Raw genomic sequence first — 20,468 nt, forward strand, 5'->3', positions numbered from 1 at the left:
GGTTTTAATTGGAGGCTGAAGGTGATGGCTAGTGGCGTTCTGTTATTTTCTTTGTTGGGCCTGTCCTGTAGTAGGTAACTTCTGGGTACTCTTCTGACTCTGTCAATCTGTTTCTTCACTTCAGCAGGTGGGTACTGTAGTTGTAAGAACACTTGATACAGATCTTGTAGGTGTTTGTCTCTGTCTGAGGGGTTCGAGCAAATGCGGTTGTATGGTAGAGCTTGGCTGTAGACAATGGATGATGTGGTATGGTCTGGATGAAAGCTGGAGGCATGTTGGTAAGCATAGCGGTCAGTATAGGGTATAGGGTGGTGTTTATGTGACCGTCGCTTATTAACACCGTAGTGTCCAGGAAGTGGATCTCTTGTGTGGACTGGTCCAAACTGAGGTTGATGGTGGGATGGAAATTGTTGAAATCATGGTGGAATTCCTCAAGGGCTTCTTTTCCATGGGTCCAGATGATGAAGACGTCATCAATGTAGCGCAAGTAGAGTAGGGGCTTTAGGGGACGAGAGCTGAGGAAGCGTTGTTCTAAGTCAGCCATAAAAATGTTGGCATCCTGTGGGGCCATGCGGGTACCCATAGCAGTGCCGCTGATTTGAAGGTATACATTGTCCCCAAATGTAAAATAGTTATGGGTAAGGACAAAGTCACAAAGTTCAGCCACCAGGTTTGCTGTGACATTATCGGGGATACTGTTCCTGACGGCTTGTAGTCCATCTTTGTGTGGAATGTTGGTGTAGAGGGCTTCTACATCCATAGTGGCTAGGATGGTGTTTTCAGGAAGATCACTGATGGATTGTAGTTTCCTCAGGAAGTCAATGGTGTCTCAAAGGTAGCTGGGAGTGCTGGTAGCATAGGGCCTGAGGAGGGAGTCTACATAGCCAGAGAATCCTGCTGTCAGGGTGCCAATGCCTGAGATGATGCTGCGTCCAGGATTTCCAGGTTTATGGATCTTGGGTAGCAGATAGAATACCCCCACTCGGGGTTCTACATGATATATGCCATCATCTGCCAGGAATGCCCCTCTGCCACGTACACTGGCCAAACTGGACAGTCTCTACGTAAAAGAATAAATGGACACAAATCAGACGTCAAAAATTATAACATTCAAAAACCAGTCGGAGAACACTTTAATCTCTTTGGTCACTCGATTACAGACCTAAAAGTGGCAATTCTTCAACAAAAATACTTCACAAACAGACTCCAATGAGAGACTGCTGAATTGGAATTAATTTGCAAACTGGATACAATTAATTTAGGCTTGAATAAAGACTGGGAGTGGATGTGTCATTACACAAAGTAAAACTACTTCCCCATGTTTATTCCCCACACACACACACACACACACTGTTCCTCACACGTTCTTGTCAACTGCTGGAAATGGCCCACCTTGATTATCACTACAAAAGGTTCCCCCACACACACTCTCCTGCTGGTAATTGCTCACCTTACCTGATCACTCTCATTACAATGTGTATGGTAACACCCATTGTTTCATGTTCTCTGTGTATATAGAAAAGGAGTACTTGTGGCACCTTAGAGACTAACCAATTTATTTGAGCATAAGCTTTCGTGAGCTACAGCTTACTTCATCGGATGCATACCGTGGAAACTGCAGCAGACTTCATATATACACAGAGAATGTGAAACAATACCTCCTCCCACCCCACTGTCCTGCTGGTAATAGCTTATCTAAAGTGATCATCAGGTGGGCCATTTCCAGCACAAATCCAGGTTTTCTCACCCTCCACCCCCCCACACAAATTCACTCTCCTGCTGGTGATAGCCCATCCAAAGTGACAACTCTTTACACAATGTGCATGACAATCTGTGGTGACCTAGAATCCTATTTTCGACGTCTCCGACTCAAGGAATATTTCCAAAATACCTCTGAACAGCATACTAATCCACAGAGGTCTCCCTACCAACACTACAGAAAGAGGGATTCTAGGTGGGCTCCTCCTGAAGGTCGAAACAGCAGACTGGACTTCTACATAGAGTGCTTCCGCCGACGTGCACGGGCTGAAATTGTGGAAAAGCAGCATCACTTGCCCCATAACCTCAGCCATGTGGAACGCAATGCCATCCACAGCCTCAGAAACAACTCTGACATCATAATCAAAAAGGCTGACAAAGGAGGTGCTGTCGTCATCATGAATAGGTCGGAATATGAACAAGAGGCTGCTCGGCAGCTCTCCAACACGAGTTTCTACAAGCCATTACCCTATGATCCCACTGAGAGTTACCAAAAGCAACTACAGCATTTGCTCAAGAAACTTCCTGAAAAAGCACAAGATCAAATCCGCACAGACACACCCCTGGAACCCCGACCTGGGATATTCTATCTACTACCCAAGATCCATAAACCTGGAAATCCTGGGCGCCCCATCATCTCAGGCATTGGCACCCTGACAGCAGGATTGTCTCGCTATGTAGACTCCCTCCTCAGGCCCTACGCTACCAGCACTCCCAGCTACCTTCGAGACACCACTGACTTCCTAAGGAAACTTCAATCCATCGGTGATCTTCCTGATAACACCATCCTGGCCACTATGGATGTAGAAGCCCTCTACACCAACATTCCACACAAAGATGGACTACAAGCCGTCAAGAACACTATCCCCAATAATGTCACGGCTAACCTGGTGGCTGAACTTTGTGACTTTGTCCTTACCCATAACTATTTCACATTTGGGGACAATGTATACCTTCAGATCAGCGGCACTGCTATGGGTACCCGCATGGCCCCACAGTATGCCAACATTTTTATGGCTGATTTAGAACAACGCTTCCTCAGCTCTCGTCCCCTAAAGCCCCTACTCTACTTGCGCTATATTGATGACATCTTCATAATCTGGACCCATGGAAAAGAAGCCCTTGAGGAATTCCACCATGATTTCAACAATTTCCATCCCACCACCAACCTCAGCCTGGTCCAGTCCACACAAGAGATCCACTTCCTGGACACTACAGTGCTAATAAACAATGGTCACATAAACACCACCCTATACCGGAAACCTACTGACCGCTATTCCTACCTGCATGCCTCCAGCTTTCACCCTGACCACACCACACGATCCATCGTCTACAGCCAAGCTCTGCGATACAACCGCATTTGCTCCAACCCCTCAGACAGAGACAAACACCTACAAGATCTCTGTCAAGCTTTCTTACAACTACAATACCCACCTGCAGAAGTAAAGAAACAGATTGATAGAGCCAGAAGAGTTCCCAGAAGTTACCTACTACAGGACAGGCCTAACAAAGAAAATAACAGAACGCCACTAGCCGTCACCTTCAGCCCCCAACTAAAACCCCTCCAACGCATTATTAAGGATCTACAACCTATCCTAAAGGATGACCCAGCACTCTCACAAATCTTGGGAGACAGGCCAGTCCTTGCCTACAGACAGCCCCGCAACCTGAAGCAAATACTCACCAACAACCACATACCACACAACAGAACCACTAACCCAGGAACTTATCCTTGCAACAAAGCCCGTTGCCAACTGTGTCCACATATCTATTCAGGGGACACCATCACAGGGCCTAATAACATCAGCCACACTATCAGAGGCTCGTTCACCTGCACATCCACCAATGTGATCTATGCCATCATGTGCCAGCAATGCCCCTCTGCCATGTACATTGGTCAAACTGGACAGTCTCTACGTAAAAGAATAAATGGACACAAATCAGATGTCAAGAATTATAACATTCATAAACCAGTCGGAGAACACTTCAATCTCTCTGGTCACGCAATCACAGACATGAAGGTCGCTATCTTAAAACAAAAAAACTTCAAATCCAGACTCCAGCGAGAAACTGCTGAATTGGAATTCATTTGCAAATTGGATACTATTAATTTAGGCTTAAATAGAGACTGGGAGTGGCTAAGTCATTATGCAAGGTAGCCTGTGTCCTCTTGTTTTTTCCTACCCCCCCCCCAAGATGTTCTGGTTTAACTTGGATTTAAACTTGGAGAGTGGTCAGTTTGGATGAGCTATTACCAGCAGGAGAGTGAGTTTGTGTGTGTATGGGGGTGGGGGGGGATGTGAGAAAACCTGGATTTGTGCAGGAAATAGCCCAACTTGATTGTCATGCACATTGTGTAAAGAGTTGTCACTTTGGATGGGCTATCACCAGCAGGAGAGTGAATTTGTGTGGGGGGGTGGAGGGTGAGAAAACCTGGATTTGTGCTGGAAATGGCCCACCTGATGATCACTTTAGATAAGCTATTACCAGCAGGACAGTGGGGTGGGAGGAGGTATTGTTTCACATTCTCTGTGTATATATGAAGTCTGCTGCTGTTTCCACGGTATGCATCCGATGAAGTGAGCTGTAGCTCACGAAAGCTTATGCTCAAATAAATTGGTTAGTCTCTAAGGTGCCACAAGTACTTCTTTTCTTTTTGCGAATACAGACTAACATGGCTGTTACTCTGAAATCTGTGTATATAAAATCTCCCCACTGTATTTTCCACTGAATGCATCCGATGAAGTGAGCTGTAGCTCACGAAAGCTTATGCTCAAATAAATTTGTTAGTCTCTAAGGTGCCACAAGTACTCCTTTTCTTCCTTCTGAATTGAGCATCTTCAGCAATCAAGCCATAGAAGACAACAGAAATTCCATTGCTTGTGACAGAAGAGAGACCTAAGGAAGCATCTGAAGCAATGTCCATCTACTAACGTCTATAGCTCAGGAATTTTCCTTAAGAATTCTTTTAAAACTTTATTTCTTTGGTTTGAAATAAACCTCTGCTTCACTTTATTCAACACACTTGAGTTTACATAGCCAAGTCTTCTCTTGTGTAGAACATAGCAAGAAAAAATACAAGTTGGACAGGCTACAACTGCTATGTTTATTTGACAATGAAGCAGAAGTCCAAGAAAATATTATCAGCTCTACCTACCTCTAAAGCAATCTGGGCAGCTAAACTCAGAAGGCTGGTGGCTGCACTTCCATCTGCTAGTAGCTTATCTTCATGCTGAGCTGGTTTTGCTGCTAACTTCCCCATTGCAACAACTGCCTCCACAGCTGAAATACACAAGAAACCAGCTGTTAGCAGAATTTTTCATAGAAGCACATGAAAGTAGCTGTACTCTGATATTTCAACATAAATATTATACTGATTTGTGGAAAGGCTGACATCTTCAACTAATTTTCACACGTTTCCCCTGGGAAACCTGTTCTGACTAGGTAAATATGTTAGCATTTCTCCACAGTTAAGCACAGTGCTGGCTAGAAAGGTGTTAACCTGTTTTTTCTGGCTACTGCAGACAGTGTTGCCAAACAATGGAAACCTTGTCTAGCACCCCAATCTTGTCCAAATGTCAGGTTGTCGCAGAAAGCAGAACACTCCCTCTAATATATAACCCATAGGCCGGGTGGGGCTCCATTCACCCATGTTTTGGCTCATACCAACAAGAGTTACTCCTGAGGGCATTCTGCTCCAAACAATTAAAAATTATGCGTCAAAAAATTATGAGCACAATATTTTAAAATTCTGCAAAATTCTGCAAATTTTATTTGTCAAATAAATGTGGAGGCTCTAGTGAGGAAAGCAGGATTGGGCCCAGACAAGAAGGCAGGCAACAGATAAAGAGACTGGAAACAGGTTGGGAGCCCTGAGGGACTTAGTGGCAGGAATAAGGGAAGGAGTAAGTACAAGCATGAGGAATTCAGATCCCTCAGACAATACCTGGAATGGTGATAATCTGAGCTGATGAAAGTGTCATTCTGGGAGATAAACACGTGATTTAAGGAAAAAGAGTGACAAGTTAAATCTGCAGAGGCTGGAGGAAATTAAACAGTTGAAAGTTGTGAAAATGTTAAAAAGAAAAAGTGTTATAGGAAGAGAATTCTTGGTTTCTTTGCAGCCATTCAAAGGAAAAACTGGCCCTTTTCCGAAGGAATGTAAATAATCCAGGCAAAGAGACAATCGGATTTAAATCATTTGACTATGGACAGTTTAGTCAAATTCGCTAAAAGAACGTAAGGGGTTTCTATTGGAACTTAACTGCCCCCAAATGTATAAAAGGGAATGTAATCTATGTACAGCTCTGGAAAAATTATTAGAGTAGTGCAAGGGATGTTAAGAAAAAGAGAATGTATGTATGTGTATGTATGTATCTGTGTGTGTGTGCAAATATATTGTGTAAATATGTGAGGTTTTAAGGACCTAAATCAACACTACTGGTTTGTAAAACTCTTGTTTTGTTGGTTTAAGATTAATTGGTTTGGTTTGCAGTTGTTTTTTTTTAAATGATACCACTAAAATTCCATTTGAATCTTTTATTCAAAGATGCAAAACTGACAAACGCTTTTTGCCAGACACAGGTAATTAGTGTTGTTTGGCTTTGATATTTAACCCTTAAGGTACCTCAATGCTTTATAAAGTTCAATATCTTTTTAAAGACCAATCAGGAGAATAGGGAGAGATTCTGGATTTTTTTTTTAAACGAAGTAGCAGATAAAAGCTGCAGTAAAAGAATAAGAAATGAAAAAGACAGTACCCTCTGCAGCAACAGCAGGAGTGAGGTGCACAAAGAAGCAATCTTAGGAACACTGAAATTGGCTCTGAGTAATCAGACTGCCACTTTGATAAGGGTACATGAAAACTGTGAGCATAAAAGAAACAGTTACAGCTTATAATATGGTTAATATAATGTTGCAGAAGTTAAACTATGAAAAAATGTGCATTTTCCTGACATATGCAGTGTATATTGTAGAAGGGGTTAAAAGAAAAAAATGCAAGCAAACCATGCTACTTAATTAAAATCCTATTAGGGCTCCAAAAAGGAGCCACAATAGGTTGTGTTTTCTTTTTCAGATCGCTTTGTGTTTTAAAAGCAGGAGTTAAAAGTGGAAAGTAATCAAAACTCAGGTGGAAGTTCACTGTGTCCCTTTTAAGACAGGTTTCAGAGTAGCAGCCGTGTTAGTCTGTATTCGCAAAAAGAAAAGGAGGACTTGTGGCACCTTAGAGACTAACCAATTTATTAGAGCATAAGCTTTCGTGAGCTACAGCTCACTTCCTCAGATGCATATCGTGGAGACGATATGCATCTGAGGAAGTGAGCTGTAGCTCACGAAAGCTTATGCTCTAATAAATTGGTTAGTCTCTAAGGTGCCACAAGTCCTCCTTTTCCTTTTAAGACAGAGTCTCTGAGCTCTGCTGATGGCTTTGGATCCAAAAGCAAGCTAAAAAGCATCTGTGTCGATGCAAATTACCTAGCTGATAGGGGAAAGCGACAACTGCCCATAAATGACAGCACAAAGGAGCTGCAGATAGTGAACATACCTGGTCAGCAAACAAGCTACTTGTAATCAAAAAGACTCAGATTATGACCCCCCAGAAAGGAAGGTAGAAAAAAGAGTCAAGTCTGAGAGTAAGAGCAGACATAGTCTGTGACCCCCAAGAGTCCGTGGACCACCGGCTGAGAATCACTGACCCAGAATACAACATATGGAAGAAAAGGAGGGGGTTGGAGATGGAGACCTATGAGATCCCATCAGAAAGTGGGAGAGAGGAGGACCACCCATCAAAAAACCTGACAGAATGGTAAGAGAGATAAGAGGAGACTTAGGAAAGTACAGTATCACAAAAGCCCAGGGTAGATAAGAAATCAAGAAGAGGATGATCAACATTGTCAAAAGCAACAGAGACCAAGGAAATCAACAATGCAACTGATGCACTGACATTTGGCCAAGAGAAGGTGATTAGCGACTTTGGTGAGAGCAGTTTCAGTGGAAAGGGCAGAAGTTAGATTGGAGATGCTCTAGGATGTAGCTGGGGAAGACAAACTTGAGGCAGTGATGCAGACAGCATTTTCAATTAGTTTCAAGGTGAAGGGGAGAAAGGAATTTGGGGCATAGGTGGAAAAACAGGCTAAGTCAAAGGTGGTTTTTTTGTTGGGAAAATACCAAATCAATAAAACTGCAAAATAATCATGTGTTCATATGTACACAGCAACATATTACCCTTCTGACTGTTTCTACCTTTTTCAGTGTTACCCTCCAAGACTGCAACCTTATACACACTGAACTGAGTGAAGATGCTGCTGGGATCACACCTCTCTGCCTCCTTCACTGCCTCTTTTGCCTGTTGACAGAAAAGATTAACAGGATTTTATCGCAGTCATGACGAGGAGTCAGTAACACACATTGTAGCAGGGGTGCGCTAAACTGAGAGAGAACATATTAATGATTATATACGTGTTGTTTATACAGCTCCACAGCTATATAAAGGTTGGTGCTTTACAGACAAAAGAAAAGTTATCCAGAGTTGAAAAACAAACTAAAAGTCACAAAAATAAGCTTTTGAGCTGTGGAGCAGTTAAACATTTAAAACTCAAGAAATGCTAAAATTACAGTTGCAAACACACCCTTAATTCTGACCCCTTAACAAATACAGTCTTTAATTCCAGGGTCACACACTATTTATCAACTGTTACAAAAAGAACCAGGAGTACTTGTGGCACCTTAGAGACTAAAAAATTTATCTGAGTATAAACTTTCATGGGCTAAAACCCACTTTATCGGATGCATGCTGTACTGCATGCATCCGATGAAGTGAGTTTTAGCCCACGAAAGTTTATGCTCAAATAAATTGGTTAGTCTCTAAGGTGCCACAAGTACTCCTTGTTCTTTTTGTTGATACAGACTAACACACCTACCACTGTGAAACCTGTCAACTGATACAGTATAACATCAGACCATTTTTTCCACAACCATGAAAGTTTCACCTTGTGAGCTAAGTAAGAGTGAAATTCAACCCAGTGCAGAAGGCCTAAGCACAAGGCCTAAGCTCTATTACAGTCTCACTGTGCTGACCCTCTGGATGGGGTGAAATTCACCTTGAATGAGGTAGGGGTCTGCAGAGCATCTTGTTTAGAAATGACTCTCCTGGACTCTACTTGGCATACACAGCAGTACACGGAAACAGAAGTTGCCACATGTATCCAAGGTTAGATAATAGTGTTGTGCTTTGTCCCTGTCTAGTGGTGGCTGGGACACAAAGGTTGATGAGCTTGCTGCATCCCTGATTCTCAGATGTGGATCACTCAGCTCTGGCAGTTCAGGCTCTTGCATTTAGATGTAGAAGTCCCAGGTTCAACCTCTGCTGTCAGGGCATGTACGGGGATTAGACCTGGATGGACTTCTAAAACTCAGGCAAGCTTCCTCATCTAGGTGGAACATGTAACCCATACCCACATAGTGTGATGCTCTGTCCCTCTCTAGATGCTCTGTCCCTCTCTAGTGGGAAACATATAGAGATTGATGAGCTGGCTAACAGAGTGAAACCTTTTAATTCACGCAGTCAAGGCTTCTGCTTTAAGATCCAGAGAGCCAGGGTTTTATGGTACTGCCGAGGACCCACCTCGTGGCACAGCATAACAAAGTGAAGAAGGCTAGTAGTGCCATCAATAGTTAACACTGTCTGACACTTCAAAATACTATTTCCATTTGCTTATAACATTGCCAAACTTTGTCCCTTCAAGCTAGAATTTTCCATGCTGAGTGTCTGCCTCTGGTTGAATTTTTTTAGAAAGTTTCATGTCAAATGGTTCAGCCATTTCTGAGAATGAGATTAGGGAAAATATATTGTTTGGCCCAAATTAAAAGAGTATTACAACCATTTCATTAAGAAGTTCTAGAGCCCTCATGCTTTGGAGAAAGAATTTTAAATTTGTCAGGGCAGTTCTCCTAGTATCAGAGATTCACCTTTTGCTGTTCCTTGAAAATTTCACCCAAATTTGCCAAGCTAGGAGCCTTTCAAAAATCTCAATCTATAGAAACTAATCAGTAGAGACTTCTTAGAGTTTGTCAGCTACATTTTCTGAAGATTCCATCTGCACTAAGTATGTTCCAGCCCAGCCTGGAGGTGGTGAGGAGGTCTTTTGCTGAAATTGCTCCTTCTAGCAGCCTGGGGCTGACGTGGCACTGGGCACAGCAACTGAGAGCAGGGAGACTGTCTCTTCTATTATCTCAATGCTCCTGATGCTAGCAAGCAGGCTGAGCATGGTGAAAGAGGATGCAGCCAAACCTGACTTGAATTCAGAGGGATGAAGAATGGTGTGCAAGAAGAAGGGATTTCAGGAACCATGCAGGGGGAGGGAAGTAGAAGTTGGGGCGGGAGGAAGGTGGATCGGCACAGAGGGAGGCAGGAGCTGGAGTGGAAGTGGGGAATAGGGTAAGAGTAGAGGAGGATGGGGGCAAAAGCAAGGGTGGAGGGGTGGACAGGAGCAGAGGGTATATATGAGAAAAAGGGGACTGGGACAGCTGGAAGCACAGGGACAGACAGGTCTACAACCACTATAGAAAACTCTCCTTCAGAAGCCAGAATTGAACCCTGATGTCCTGAGTCTCTACATTTTTCTGCTGTCAGTAAATAGCTGTGAAACCCACTGCTAAAATGTGTGTCTTCATCCCCCTCTAGTGGCTGGTCCATGGAGATGTTAATAGCTGATTACTGCTACCAGGTTTCAGAGTAGCAGCTGTGTTAGTCTGTATTCGCAAAAAGAAAAGGAGTACTTGTGGCACCTTAGAGACTAACAAATTTATTTGAGCATAAGCTTTCGTGAGCTGTACTCACGAAAGCATATGCTCAAATAAATTTGCTAGTCTCTAAGATGCCACAAGTACTCCTTTCCTACTGCTACCAGTAGTTCAAGTGGCAAAGGTCAGTGCTGTGGATCTAATGGTCACAAACCCTGCTGATGACACAAGTTGGAGGTCAGTATAGTTCCTAATGATATAATTATTGTTATTTTGTTTTTGCTTTTTTTAAATATGAAATTATATCACAAAACAACACTAAAATAACATTAAGGTTGCAGAGCCAAGCACTCAAGTTAGGCAATGCCATAATTAAGGTTCATTGTGCAACCTTAAGTTGGTCCCCTCATGTTTACACACTATCATAGGCTTTAATTACATGATCACATAGTACTGTTTCAATGGTTAATTGCAACTTTTTGACTGTGAAAATTTCTTATTTCCAATTTGAATTTTTCTAACTTCAACTTCCAGACTCTGGAACTTCTTATATGTCTTTGTATGTTAGATTAAAGGGCCCCTTAAGACACACATGTATAGTACAGCCTAGTTTCTGATCAAACATTGTTTTAAAGAGCTACTGTTAAAAATGTCCTACGAATGTGCAGTGTGATGTTCAAATTCTTCTGATTTAGCCAAATCAAAACCCTCTATCATAAGAATATATAAAGGCACTTCTCCACAGTGAGGGCTGTTTCCCAGTTACATTTACACGTTATACCCTCAGCCATTTTGCTTGTAAAGCTCTAAAATAAATTGAAAGAATTTCTTTCTAGTGGGGAAAAATGATTTTTTTCTTTCTCCTTCTACTCACAAACAGTTGAATTTTTTTTACTCCAAGTTTCACCTTCAGGCACGTACCAGATCTGGAAAACTTCAGCCCAAAAGATTAAAGTTTTTAAAAGTTATGAGATCTCAAAACAGAGGCCTAGAATGTAAACACCTAGGCAATTTTTAACAATATCTGCAACTATGCACCAGTTCTAATACGGTGTTTATTAGCATGGTGTCTAGAGCAAGGGTTCTCAGGACAAATTATTTGGTGGCCTCAGAGTACGGCCACCAACTCTTCCTGGTGGCCGCTCTCACACTTTTTCCTAAAATACTTAATTAGCTTAAGGAAAAACAAATAAATATGCACATATACATATCCAAATCATTGTAATTTATTTATTGCTAGCTAGTAAGTCTGCTGTGAAAAGTGATATTAACAAACATGCAAGTATCATTTTTCACAGCAGACTTATTCAGTCCTGGCAAGTCTGAGTACAAATTAAGCCCAGGATGGGGATCGGGGGAGACATCAGGGGTTGGGGCGATGGGGTGCAGCCAGAGCCTGGGGCTGGAACCTGAAGCCTCACAGCCAGAACCTACATTCCTGCCACCCCTGGGCTTAAGCCCAAATCCTGAGCCCCATACCTCTGAGAAGGTGCGGAACTCACCAGCTGCCTGCTCCTCCAGCATTGTGCCCCAGGTGTCTCTAGAGGGAGGCAAGCAGGGCCCAATACTTGCTGGAAACCCCAGCAACCAACACCAAGGCATCCAGGAGCACCAGGGAGGGGGAGGAGCCACTGCTCCCACCCTCCCCCATCACAGCCCAGGTGGTTGTAGCCACAAGAAAAGCCCCTGGTGGCCACATTTGAGAAACACCAGTCTAGAAGAATTCCAAAAAGCAACTCTGCCCTTCCAGAGACCAGACTCAAGTAAATTGTCCACTATTTTCCCAGCTTTTTTAACTCTCCCCTTTTCTATAAAGTCTTCAGTTACAGAAATTTAACTGGGTGGGACACATGAGGCTGCAGCACTGCTCCCCTAACATCAGTCACACACATTCGTAGAATATAGTGAATTTCCAAAAGACTCTCACTGTGCTACAGGACATGAGACTCACAGTGTCAGGTTGGTGTGTACACAGGAAAATGAACAGCCCTCAACTTCAATGAGAATATCACACTAGTTGCTGTGAGTCTAACTTCAAGGGGCAACTCTGGCTGCACCTCAAGACATGTCTCTGCTCTCCATTCAGAATTAGAGACCACATAGGCAGTATCAGCAGACAAGTTTGTACATCATTTGTAAAGTACAAACATAGCTTAGACCTCCATCTAGTGATCACTTAAAGCAAGTGCTCAAGATGCTTTTTTAATTTAGACAAAATTAATTCACTTTGTAAGTCCTATCTTAGGAGTAGAAAGATTTTTAGACTTACACACAGATGATACTAGTTATGAGTCTGCTCTGGTGACACTAGTTGTTATGCTAAGATCTCTCTAGGTCTTTACAGCTGTTAAAGCTCCCTCTCTGTAATGCATACTTCATTGCAATCATTTTGTTACTCAGCTCACTTGAAGTTAGTGGTCTGATGACATGCTGGAATATAACTTTACACAAGACAGTCCATTTACCAGCAACTCCAAGGCAGCCTTGCTGTACAGCAGCTTTCCCACCACATCAGGCTCAAACTTCTTGTCCTTCAAGGCTCTCCCAACTTTTCCACCTTTGTGTCTTTTTACATTGCTCCCCATCTGTCTGTTCCACCAGTGATGCAGTCATGCTGCTTCATCTCTCTGAGCTGGTGCACAACACCATTGCCCACTCTGAAGAAAAAACTTCTACCATGATACCCTCAATAAATGACACAACTAATAATGTCTATGTCAGGTAGCAAATGGGGATAGTTTTATATTTCCATTTTAAAACATATTAGTATCAAAAACATTTTATTATCAAAATATGACAAATCTCCACTTTTGCCATTTTATTTATCTGTTGGACCCCTTCTCTCTACTCTATCATTTCTTTAGATTGTAAGCTGTTTGTGGCAGAAATCATGCCCCCTATTATGTTGGTATAGCACCTAGAAGTGGGGGGACCCTAATGAAAACAAAGATATTAATAATTAAGTGGGTACATTTTTAAAACTTGAAGTCCTAAGTGTAATCATGTAACTCAACACAGAAAAGCTACAGAACAAACTTCCATTCCCTTTTACCCTTTCACAATTTGAAATCAAGTCCCATTGACACTGCAATACCACAAAAAAAATAAACACTTTTTCAAGTTGTTTCAGATGAAAGTAGCAGGAAGCCATATTCCTCTGCAACTTAGCCAAGTTCTGATCTATCTGCCCAGATGAATAGAAGCTGAGAGAATAGTTATACCACTGAAGGGCTTCAGAGTAGTTTTTTGCCTAGAAAATAAATAAATAAACAAACAAACAAACAGTCACACTGAAGTTTAAATTGACTACGTTTTCCTAAGCTAAATAAATCAGGCTTCATAAGAATCAAAAGGTTGAAATAGTCACATACATTCATAGATTCCAAGGCCATAAGGGACCACTCCCCTCATCTAGTCTGACTTCCCATAGGGCACAGACCATCAAACATCCTCAAAATAATTCCTAGAGCAGATCTTTTAGAAAAACATTCAATCTTGATTTAAAAACTGCCCGTGATGGAGAATCCACCATGACCCTTGGTAAACTGTTCCAAGTGGTTTATCAGCCTGTTAAAAATTTACACCTTATTGCTAGTCTTGATTTGTCTAGCTTCAACTTCCAGCCATTGGATTGCGTTACAGACTTTCACTTCATTAAATATAACAGGGTCTAACCAGCATGGTTTCTGCAAAGGAAAATCATGTCTTGTCTGTGAGAATTCTTTGAACGTGTCAATAAAGTAGTAGATAAAGGAGAACCAATTAACAATTTATTTAGGGCTTCAAAAAGCCTTTGGCTAGGATCCTTAAAGAAACTTAGTTGTCATGGGGTGAGAGGCAAAGTATTGTCGTGGATTACAAACTGCTTCGGAGATGAGAAACAAAGGGTATGAATAAATGGTCAATATTCATCATGACTAAAAGTTAACAGCACAGTGACTTAAGGTTCTATATTAGGTATGTGGTGTTGTCTCTGATAACTGTCTCTCCCAGGCAGCTCTCACCAGCCCCCTTTCCTGTCTCTCAGGTTCCCCTTGACTCACCAGGTATCTTCCATTTACAAGTGCCCTCTTGTAAAATCCAGTTGCTGTAGCTGATGAGTCACAGGTGCACTAGCCCTGCTCTCTCTTAAATGGCCAGTATCACCCTATAACAGTGATCCTTCATTGTTTTTTTAAAGCAAAAAACAAAGACCATGTTTGTTTCCAAACCTCATAGCTCTTGGCAGCTCTGTCCCACAGAATGATGTGCAGCCGGTTCAGTATTTCAGGTGACAGCTGTTTTCCAGTATAGTGACCTGAGAAGTGATTGAAATTAAGCAATAACAAGGTCTTAAATAAAGAAGAAACTATTACCTACTGTACAATAACTGTCATTCTTCAAGATGAATTCCACTATTGGTGCGCATGAGCCCAGTGCACTCCAAACAGATTCTTGGACCACAGTGTCCATTGCAGCAGTGCCTGCACCCTGAGCGTCCTCACATACTGAACTGAAGGCATAAAGAGTAGGCCACCCCAATTGCCCCTCTGTTCCTTTGCCATACAGAAACTTGATGTTAATAGACTCTTTGGTAACAGGGATGTGGTGGGGCAGATCTTGGGGGGGAGCGGGTGTGCGCGTGTATGTGTGTGTATACACACACACACACACACACACATATACACGTAACTTTAGTGCCCTCGTGGCCAAGATGGAGTCTGCTCTGCAGGCAGCTCTGGCCAAGAGACGGCATGCGCAGAAATGCAGCAGGAAAAATTCCCTCCACCCCAGGGGCACGTGTTCCAAACCCCCCAGAGTGAACACACACACCCACAGGAAAAGTACAATGGATATAATAGAGATATTTATTTACAGAGGGATGAGAGGAGAAAAACAACAAGGGGAAGTATAGGGGGAGCAGTAGAACAGGGCTGCATCCAAACCAAGGCCCCACAGGCCCAGTGGTATCACAGTCTGAAAGGGCAGACACTGAGCAATGCACCTGCACATAGAGTTCAGGAGTCCTGAGCAAAGTTCCAGTTCAATGGTGAGTCTTGGGTGCTCCTGGTCGTCTTCAGCACCAGTGAACTTTCCCCAACAAACCCCTCCGGTGCCCTCTTCTGCCGCTTTCTGCAAAGCCACGCAGAGCAACCACCTTCCCACTTAACTAGCTAGCAGCCTCCCTCCTTATTCCCAGTGCAGAGTCACCAGCCCCAGTACTCACAGCCCCATGCAGCTCTGGGCGGCAGTGATACTGGGTCCAGATCTGGCCTGTCCTTCTCAGGCGATTCCTCCCTGGCACAGTGCTCCTCCTGGCTCCTGTCCTGGGATGTCCCCGATCGGCCGCTCTGTCCTTCCCAGGACTTAGGCAGGTTCTCTCTCCTTCACATTTTGTCCAGGGCCTCCCAGCTTCAGCCCTTCTGTCCTCGGGCTCCAGAACCACACTCCCAAGTTTCCCTCCTTTCTCTCACTGCTCCCCTGCCCCACTAGGGAAAAGATTTAAAGGGGCCATGCTCTCTAAACCCCAAGGGGTTACATATATATATCAGCAGCGCATGTACAGCAGTAGGCTCCAGTATGCCGTACCAGCAAGATATTTATAGCCGGTATGGCATACTGGAAAGACACAGAAGGAGCCGGGGGCCCCACGCCAGGTTCGAGGAGCCGGGGGCTCCATCTGTACAGCAGCAGCTCCACCGGAGGACAGGGCTGGGGGGGCAGGGCAGGGGGCGGTACAACCGCCAGAGTAGCTGCTGGCGTTCTGCTCCTTTCCCCGCTGTGGTCACAGCCAGCATCACAAGATATTTATGTGCCAATGCGCTAAAGATTCATATGTCTCTTCATCTTCAACCACCATTCCAGAGAACACACATCCCTACTGATGACAGGTTCTGCTTGATAATGATCCAAAGCAGCGCAGACCAACACATGTTCACTTTCATCGTCTGAGTCAGATGCCACCAGCAGAAGGTTGATTTTCTTTTTTGGTGGTTTGGGTTCTGTAGTTTCCGCATCGGACTGTTGCTCTTTTAAGACATCTGAAAGTATGTTCCACACCTTGTCCCTCAGATTTTGGAAGGCACTTCAAAATCTTAAACCTTGGGTCGAGTGCTGTAGCTATCTTTAGAAATCTCACATTGGTACCTTCTTTCTGTTTTGTCAAATCTGCAGTGAAAGTGTTCTTAAAACGAACAACATGTGCTGGGTCATCATCCAAGACTGCTATAAGATGAAATATATGGCAGAATGCAGGTAAAACAGAGTAGCAGACATACTATTCTCCCCCAAGGAATTCAGTCAAAATTTAATTAACATATTATTTTTTTAACGAGCATCATCAGCATGGAACCATGTCCTCTGGAATGGTGGCTGAAGCATGAAGGGGCATATGAATGTTTAGCATGTCTGGCACGTAAATATATTGCAATGCCGGCTACTAAAGTGCCATGCGAACGCCTGGTCTCACTTTCAGATGACATTGTAAATAATCTCCCATAAATGTAAACAAATGTAAACAAACCTGATTGTCTTAGTGACTGACTGAACAAGAAGTAGGACTGTGTGGACTTGTAGACTCTAAAGTCTTATATTGTTTTGTTTTTAAGTGCAGTTATGAAACAAAAAAAATGTACATTTGTAAATTGCACTTTCACAATAAAGAGATTGCACTACAGTACTTGTATGAGGTGAACTGAAAAATACTATTTCTTTTGTTTATCATTTGTATAGAGTAAATATGTGTAATAAAAATAATATAAAGTGAGCACTGTACACTTTGTATTCTGTGTTGTAACTGAAATCAATATATTTGAAAATGTAGAAAAATATCCAAAATATTTAATAAATTTCAATTGATATTCTATTGTTTAACAGTGCAATTAAAACTGCAATTAATCATGATTACTTTTTTTTAATTGCAATTAATTTTGTAGTTAATCATGTGAGTTAACTGCAATTATTTGACAGCCCTAGTATAAAACTCTCCAAAATCTTTTGAGGGAACCTTATATTGGCAATCTACCCTGATGGATGTTGAGGACAACAAGGCAGGGGTTTGCCACAGTAGTATGGCAGGGTCTAACAGACCCTCATTTATGGGTAGAAACAAACAATCTGGGACAGAGGTGTTGACAAACTCAAAAAGGGAGTTTGTGAGGTTTGTCTTGGACTACCTCTACAGAAATCACTACAGGCAGTTCTCCTCATCACAGCCTGAAATGAGTTACAGTTATCTTGAGTGGACACAGATAATTCTGACATTACCACTTCTTCTGAAAGAAATGTGAGCAGAAGTAGGATGTTTCCCTGTTTGTAATTCCTCATGAGATGTAATCAGGCACATGATTCCTTCTCAGGAAGCTGAGGGGAGAAAACTGGGTCCAGACTGAGATGCAGATCATAGAATCATAGAATCATAGAATATCAGGGTTGGAAGGGACCCCAGAAGGTCATCTAGTCCAACCCCCTGCTCAAAGCAGGACCAATTCCCAGTTAAATCATCCCAGCCAGGGCTTTGTCAAGCCTGACCTTAAAAACCTCTAAGGAAGGAGATTCTACCACCTCCCTAGGTAACGCATTCCAGTGTTTCACCACCCTCTTAGTGAAAAAGTTTTTCCTAATATCCAATCTAAACCTCCCCCACTGCAACTTGAGACCATTACTCCTCGTTCTGTCATCTGCTACCATTGAGAACAGTCTAGAGCCATCCTCTTTGGAACCCCCTTTCAGGTAGTTGAAAGCAGCTATCAAATCCCCCCTCATTCTTCTCTTCTGCAGGCTAAACAATCCCAGCTCCCTCAGCCTCTCCTCATAACTCATGTGTTCCAGTCCCCTAATCATTTTTGTTGCCCTTCGCTGGACTCTCTCCAATTTATCCACATCCTTCTTGAAGCGTGGGGCCCAAAACTGGACACAGTACTCCAGATGAGGCCTCACCAATGTCGAATAGAGGGGAACGATCACGTCCCTCGATCTGCTCGCTATGCCCCTACTTATACATCCCAAAATGCCATTGGCCTTCTTGGCAACAAGGGCACACTGCTGACTCATATCCAGCTTCTCATCCACTGTCACCCCTAGGTCCTTTTCTGCAGAACTGCTGCCTAGCCATTCGGTCCCTAGTCTGTAGCTGTGCATTGGGTTCTTCCGTCCTAAGTGCAGGACCCTGCACTTATCCTTATTGAACCTCATCAGATTCCTTTTGGCCCAATCTTCCAATTGGTCTAGGTCCTTCTGTATCCTATCCCTCCCCTCCAGCGTATCTACCACTCCTCCCAGTTTAGTATCATCCGCAAATTTGCTGAGAGTGCAATCCACACCATCCTCCAGATCATTTATGAAGATATTGAATAAAACCGGCCCCAGGACCGACCCTTGGGGCACTCCACTTGATACCGGCTGCCAACTAGACATGGAGCCATTGATCACTACCTGTTGAGCCCGACAATTTAGCCAGCTTTCTACCCACCTTATAGTGCATTCATCCAGCCCATACTTCCTTAACTTGCTGACAAGAATACTATGGGAGACCGTGTCAAAAGCTTTGCTAAAGTCAAGAAACAAATTGAGAAGCTGGAATTCTCTGAGCACAAGGGATGCCTCAAGGGGCCCAATAAGGCCAAGGGAGCTGATAAACCTATCAGGCTGGTGTCCAAGGGGAGGATATCAAGGATTATCCTTCCTAGGTTCCTGTGTCCCTGATAGTGAAAAAAAAGAATCCCTGCCTTGCATGGATGACCATGAATACTTCAACCCAAGAGATCTGGCTGATGAAGCTTGTCTGCTGTTCTCATCCTCTGGACTGGAGAAAGAATGCCCCTCATGCAGAGGCAGGGCAGTACCGGTTGGTGTGTTTGGCAACCATCCTGACTGTGTTCTTGGGACTATCAAAGATCTACTAGGTACTGGAGCTGATACCGACATCGGTGCAGATTCCCCTATTAGTGACCCTGAAGGTAAGTCCAGTACCAAGGATATAAAGAGATCCTTAAATACCAAGTAGGCCCTTGGCACTGGGTGAGGTCGATGTCTGTGATACACTCAATGCAGATGTCAGTTCTGAGAATAATGGTGTTGCTAAAGTCAGTACTGGACAAGACAATCCTGAAACAGTCAGTACAGGGGCCATCGGAACAGTAGTCACCTATGCCACAGTCATCAACATTGGAATTTTAACATTGCAGGGTCAAAAATGGAGGATCTCTGAGTTAACAGATTTCAGAGTAACAGCCGTGTTAGTCTGTATTCGCAAAAAGAAAAGGAGTACTTGTGGCACCTTAGAGACTAACCAATTTATTAGAGCATAAGCTTTCGTGAGCTACAGCTGATGCATCTGATGAAGTGAGCTGTAGCTCATGAAAGCTTATGCTCTAATAAATTGGTTAGTCTCTAAGGTGCCACAAGTACTCCTTTTCTTTTTGAGTTAACAGAGTAGCCAATCCTGAGGGACGGAGTCCACTGCCTAAACAGAAGCTAGAAGAACCCATTTTGGTCTCAAAGTACCCTTAGGTTAAAAAAGCAGAGAATTTATGGCTCTTGCAGGCTGAAAGGCCCGGAAGAGAAGATCTCTGTCTCTTCTCTCTCTGAATTTTGTGCACCTTTCTTCCTCTGTCATTTGAGGATTTATCTGAGTTAGATGGTGGGCCTTGTACACTCAAGATGGCATGTCCTCTAGCGGCAGCAGCTGAAAGACTCTTTTAAGACAACTAATCATATGGTTCCACCCCAGCAGACCAATGTCAGAGGCTGGATGCATCAATCTATCTAACAGCAATTGTTGATGAGACTCTCTCACCCTCTGGGTTCTCTGAGAACAATCTGCAGGTGGCACATCAATCTGTGATATGTGCCACACCCAGAAAAGTCAAATATCTAGAATGCTCATTGTTCAAGGGCATTGCTCCTGTGACGAATGGGTAGTCTTTAACACCTGGGGATTTATATTCGGCCATGATGACTGAAGTAGTACCAAGAATACCTCCCACATA

General features: G+C 43.2%; 1 protein-coding gene across 2 annotated transcripts in view; it reads right to left on the reverse strand.

The window, feature by feature from the left end:
* The window catches only part of TEX11 (testis expressed 11), a 148,016-nt gene that overhangs the window by 57,478 nt on the left and 70,070 nt on the right, over positions 1-20,468 (reverse strand). For both annotated transcript variants that reach the window (XM_084638556.1, XM_084638557.1), the window contains 4 exons: positions 14,712-14,797; positions 13,613-13,750; positions 8,002-8,104; positions 4,916-5,040 (listed from right to left, as the gene is read on the reverse strand). In XM_084638556.1, the coding sequence (XP_084494682.1) occupies positions 4,916-5,040; positions 8,002-8,104; positions 13,613-13,750; positions 14,712-14,797 (452 nt within the window). The remainder of the gene's footprint in view (positions 1-4,915; positions 5,041-8,001; positions 8,105-13,612; positions 13,751-14,711; positions 14,798-20,468) is intronic.

The sequence above is a fragment of the Lepidochelys olivacea genome (assembly GCF_965140295.1).
Source record: "Lepidochelys olivacea isolate rLepOli2 genome assembly, chromosome: 9".
Lineage (NCBI taxonomy): Eukaryota > Metazoa > Chordata > Testudines > Cheloniidae > Lepidochelys > Lepidochelys olivacea.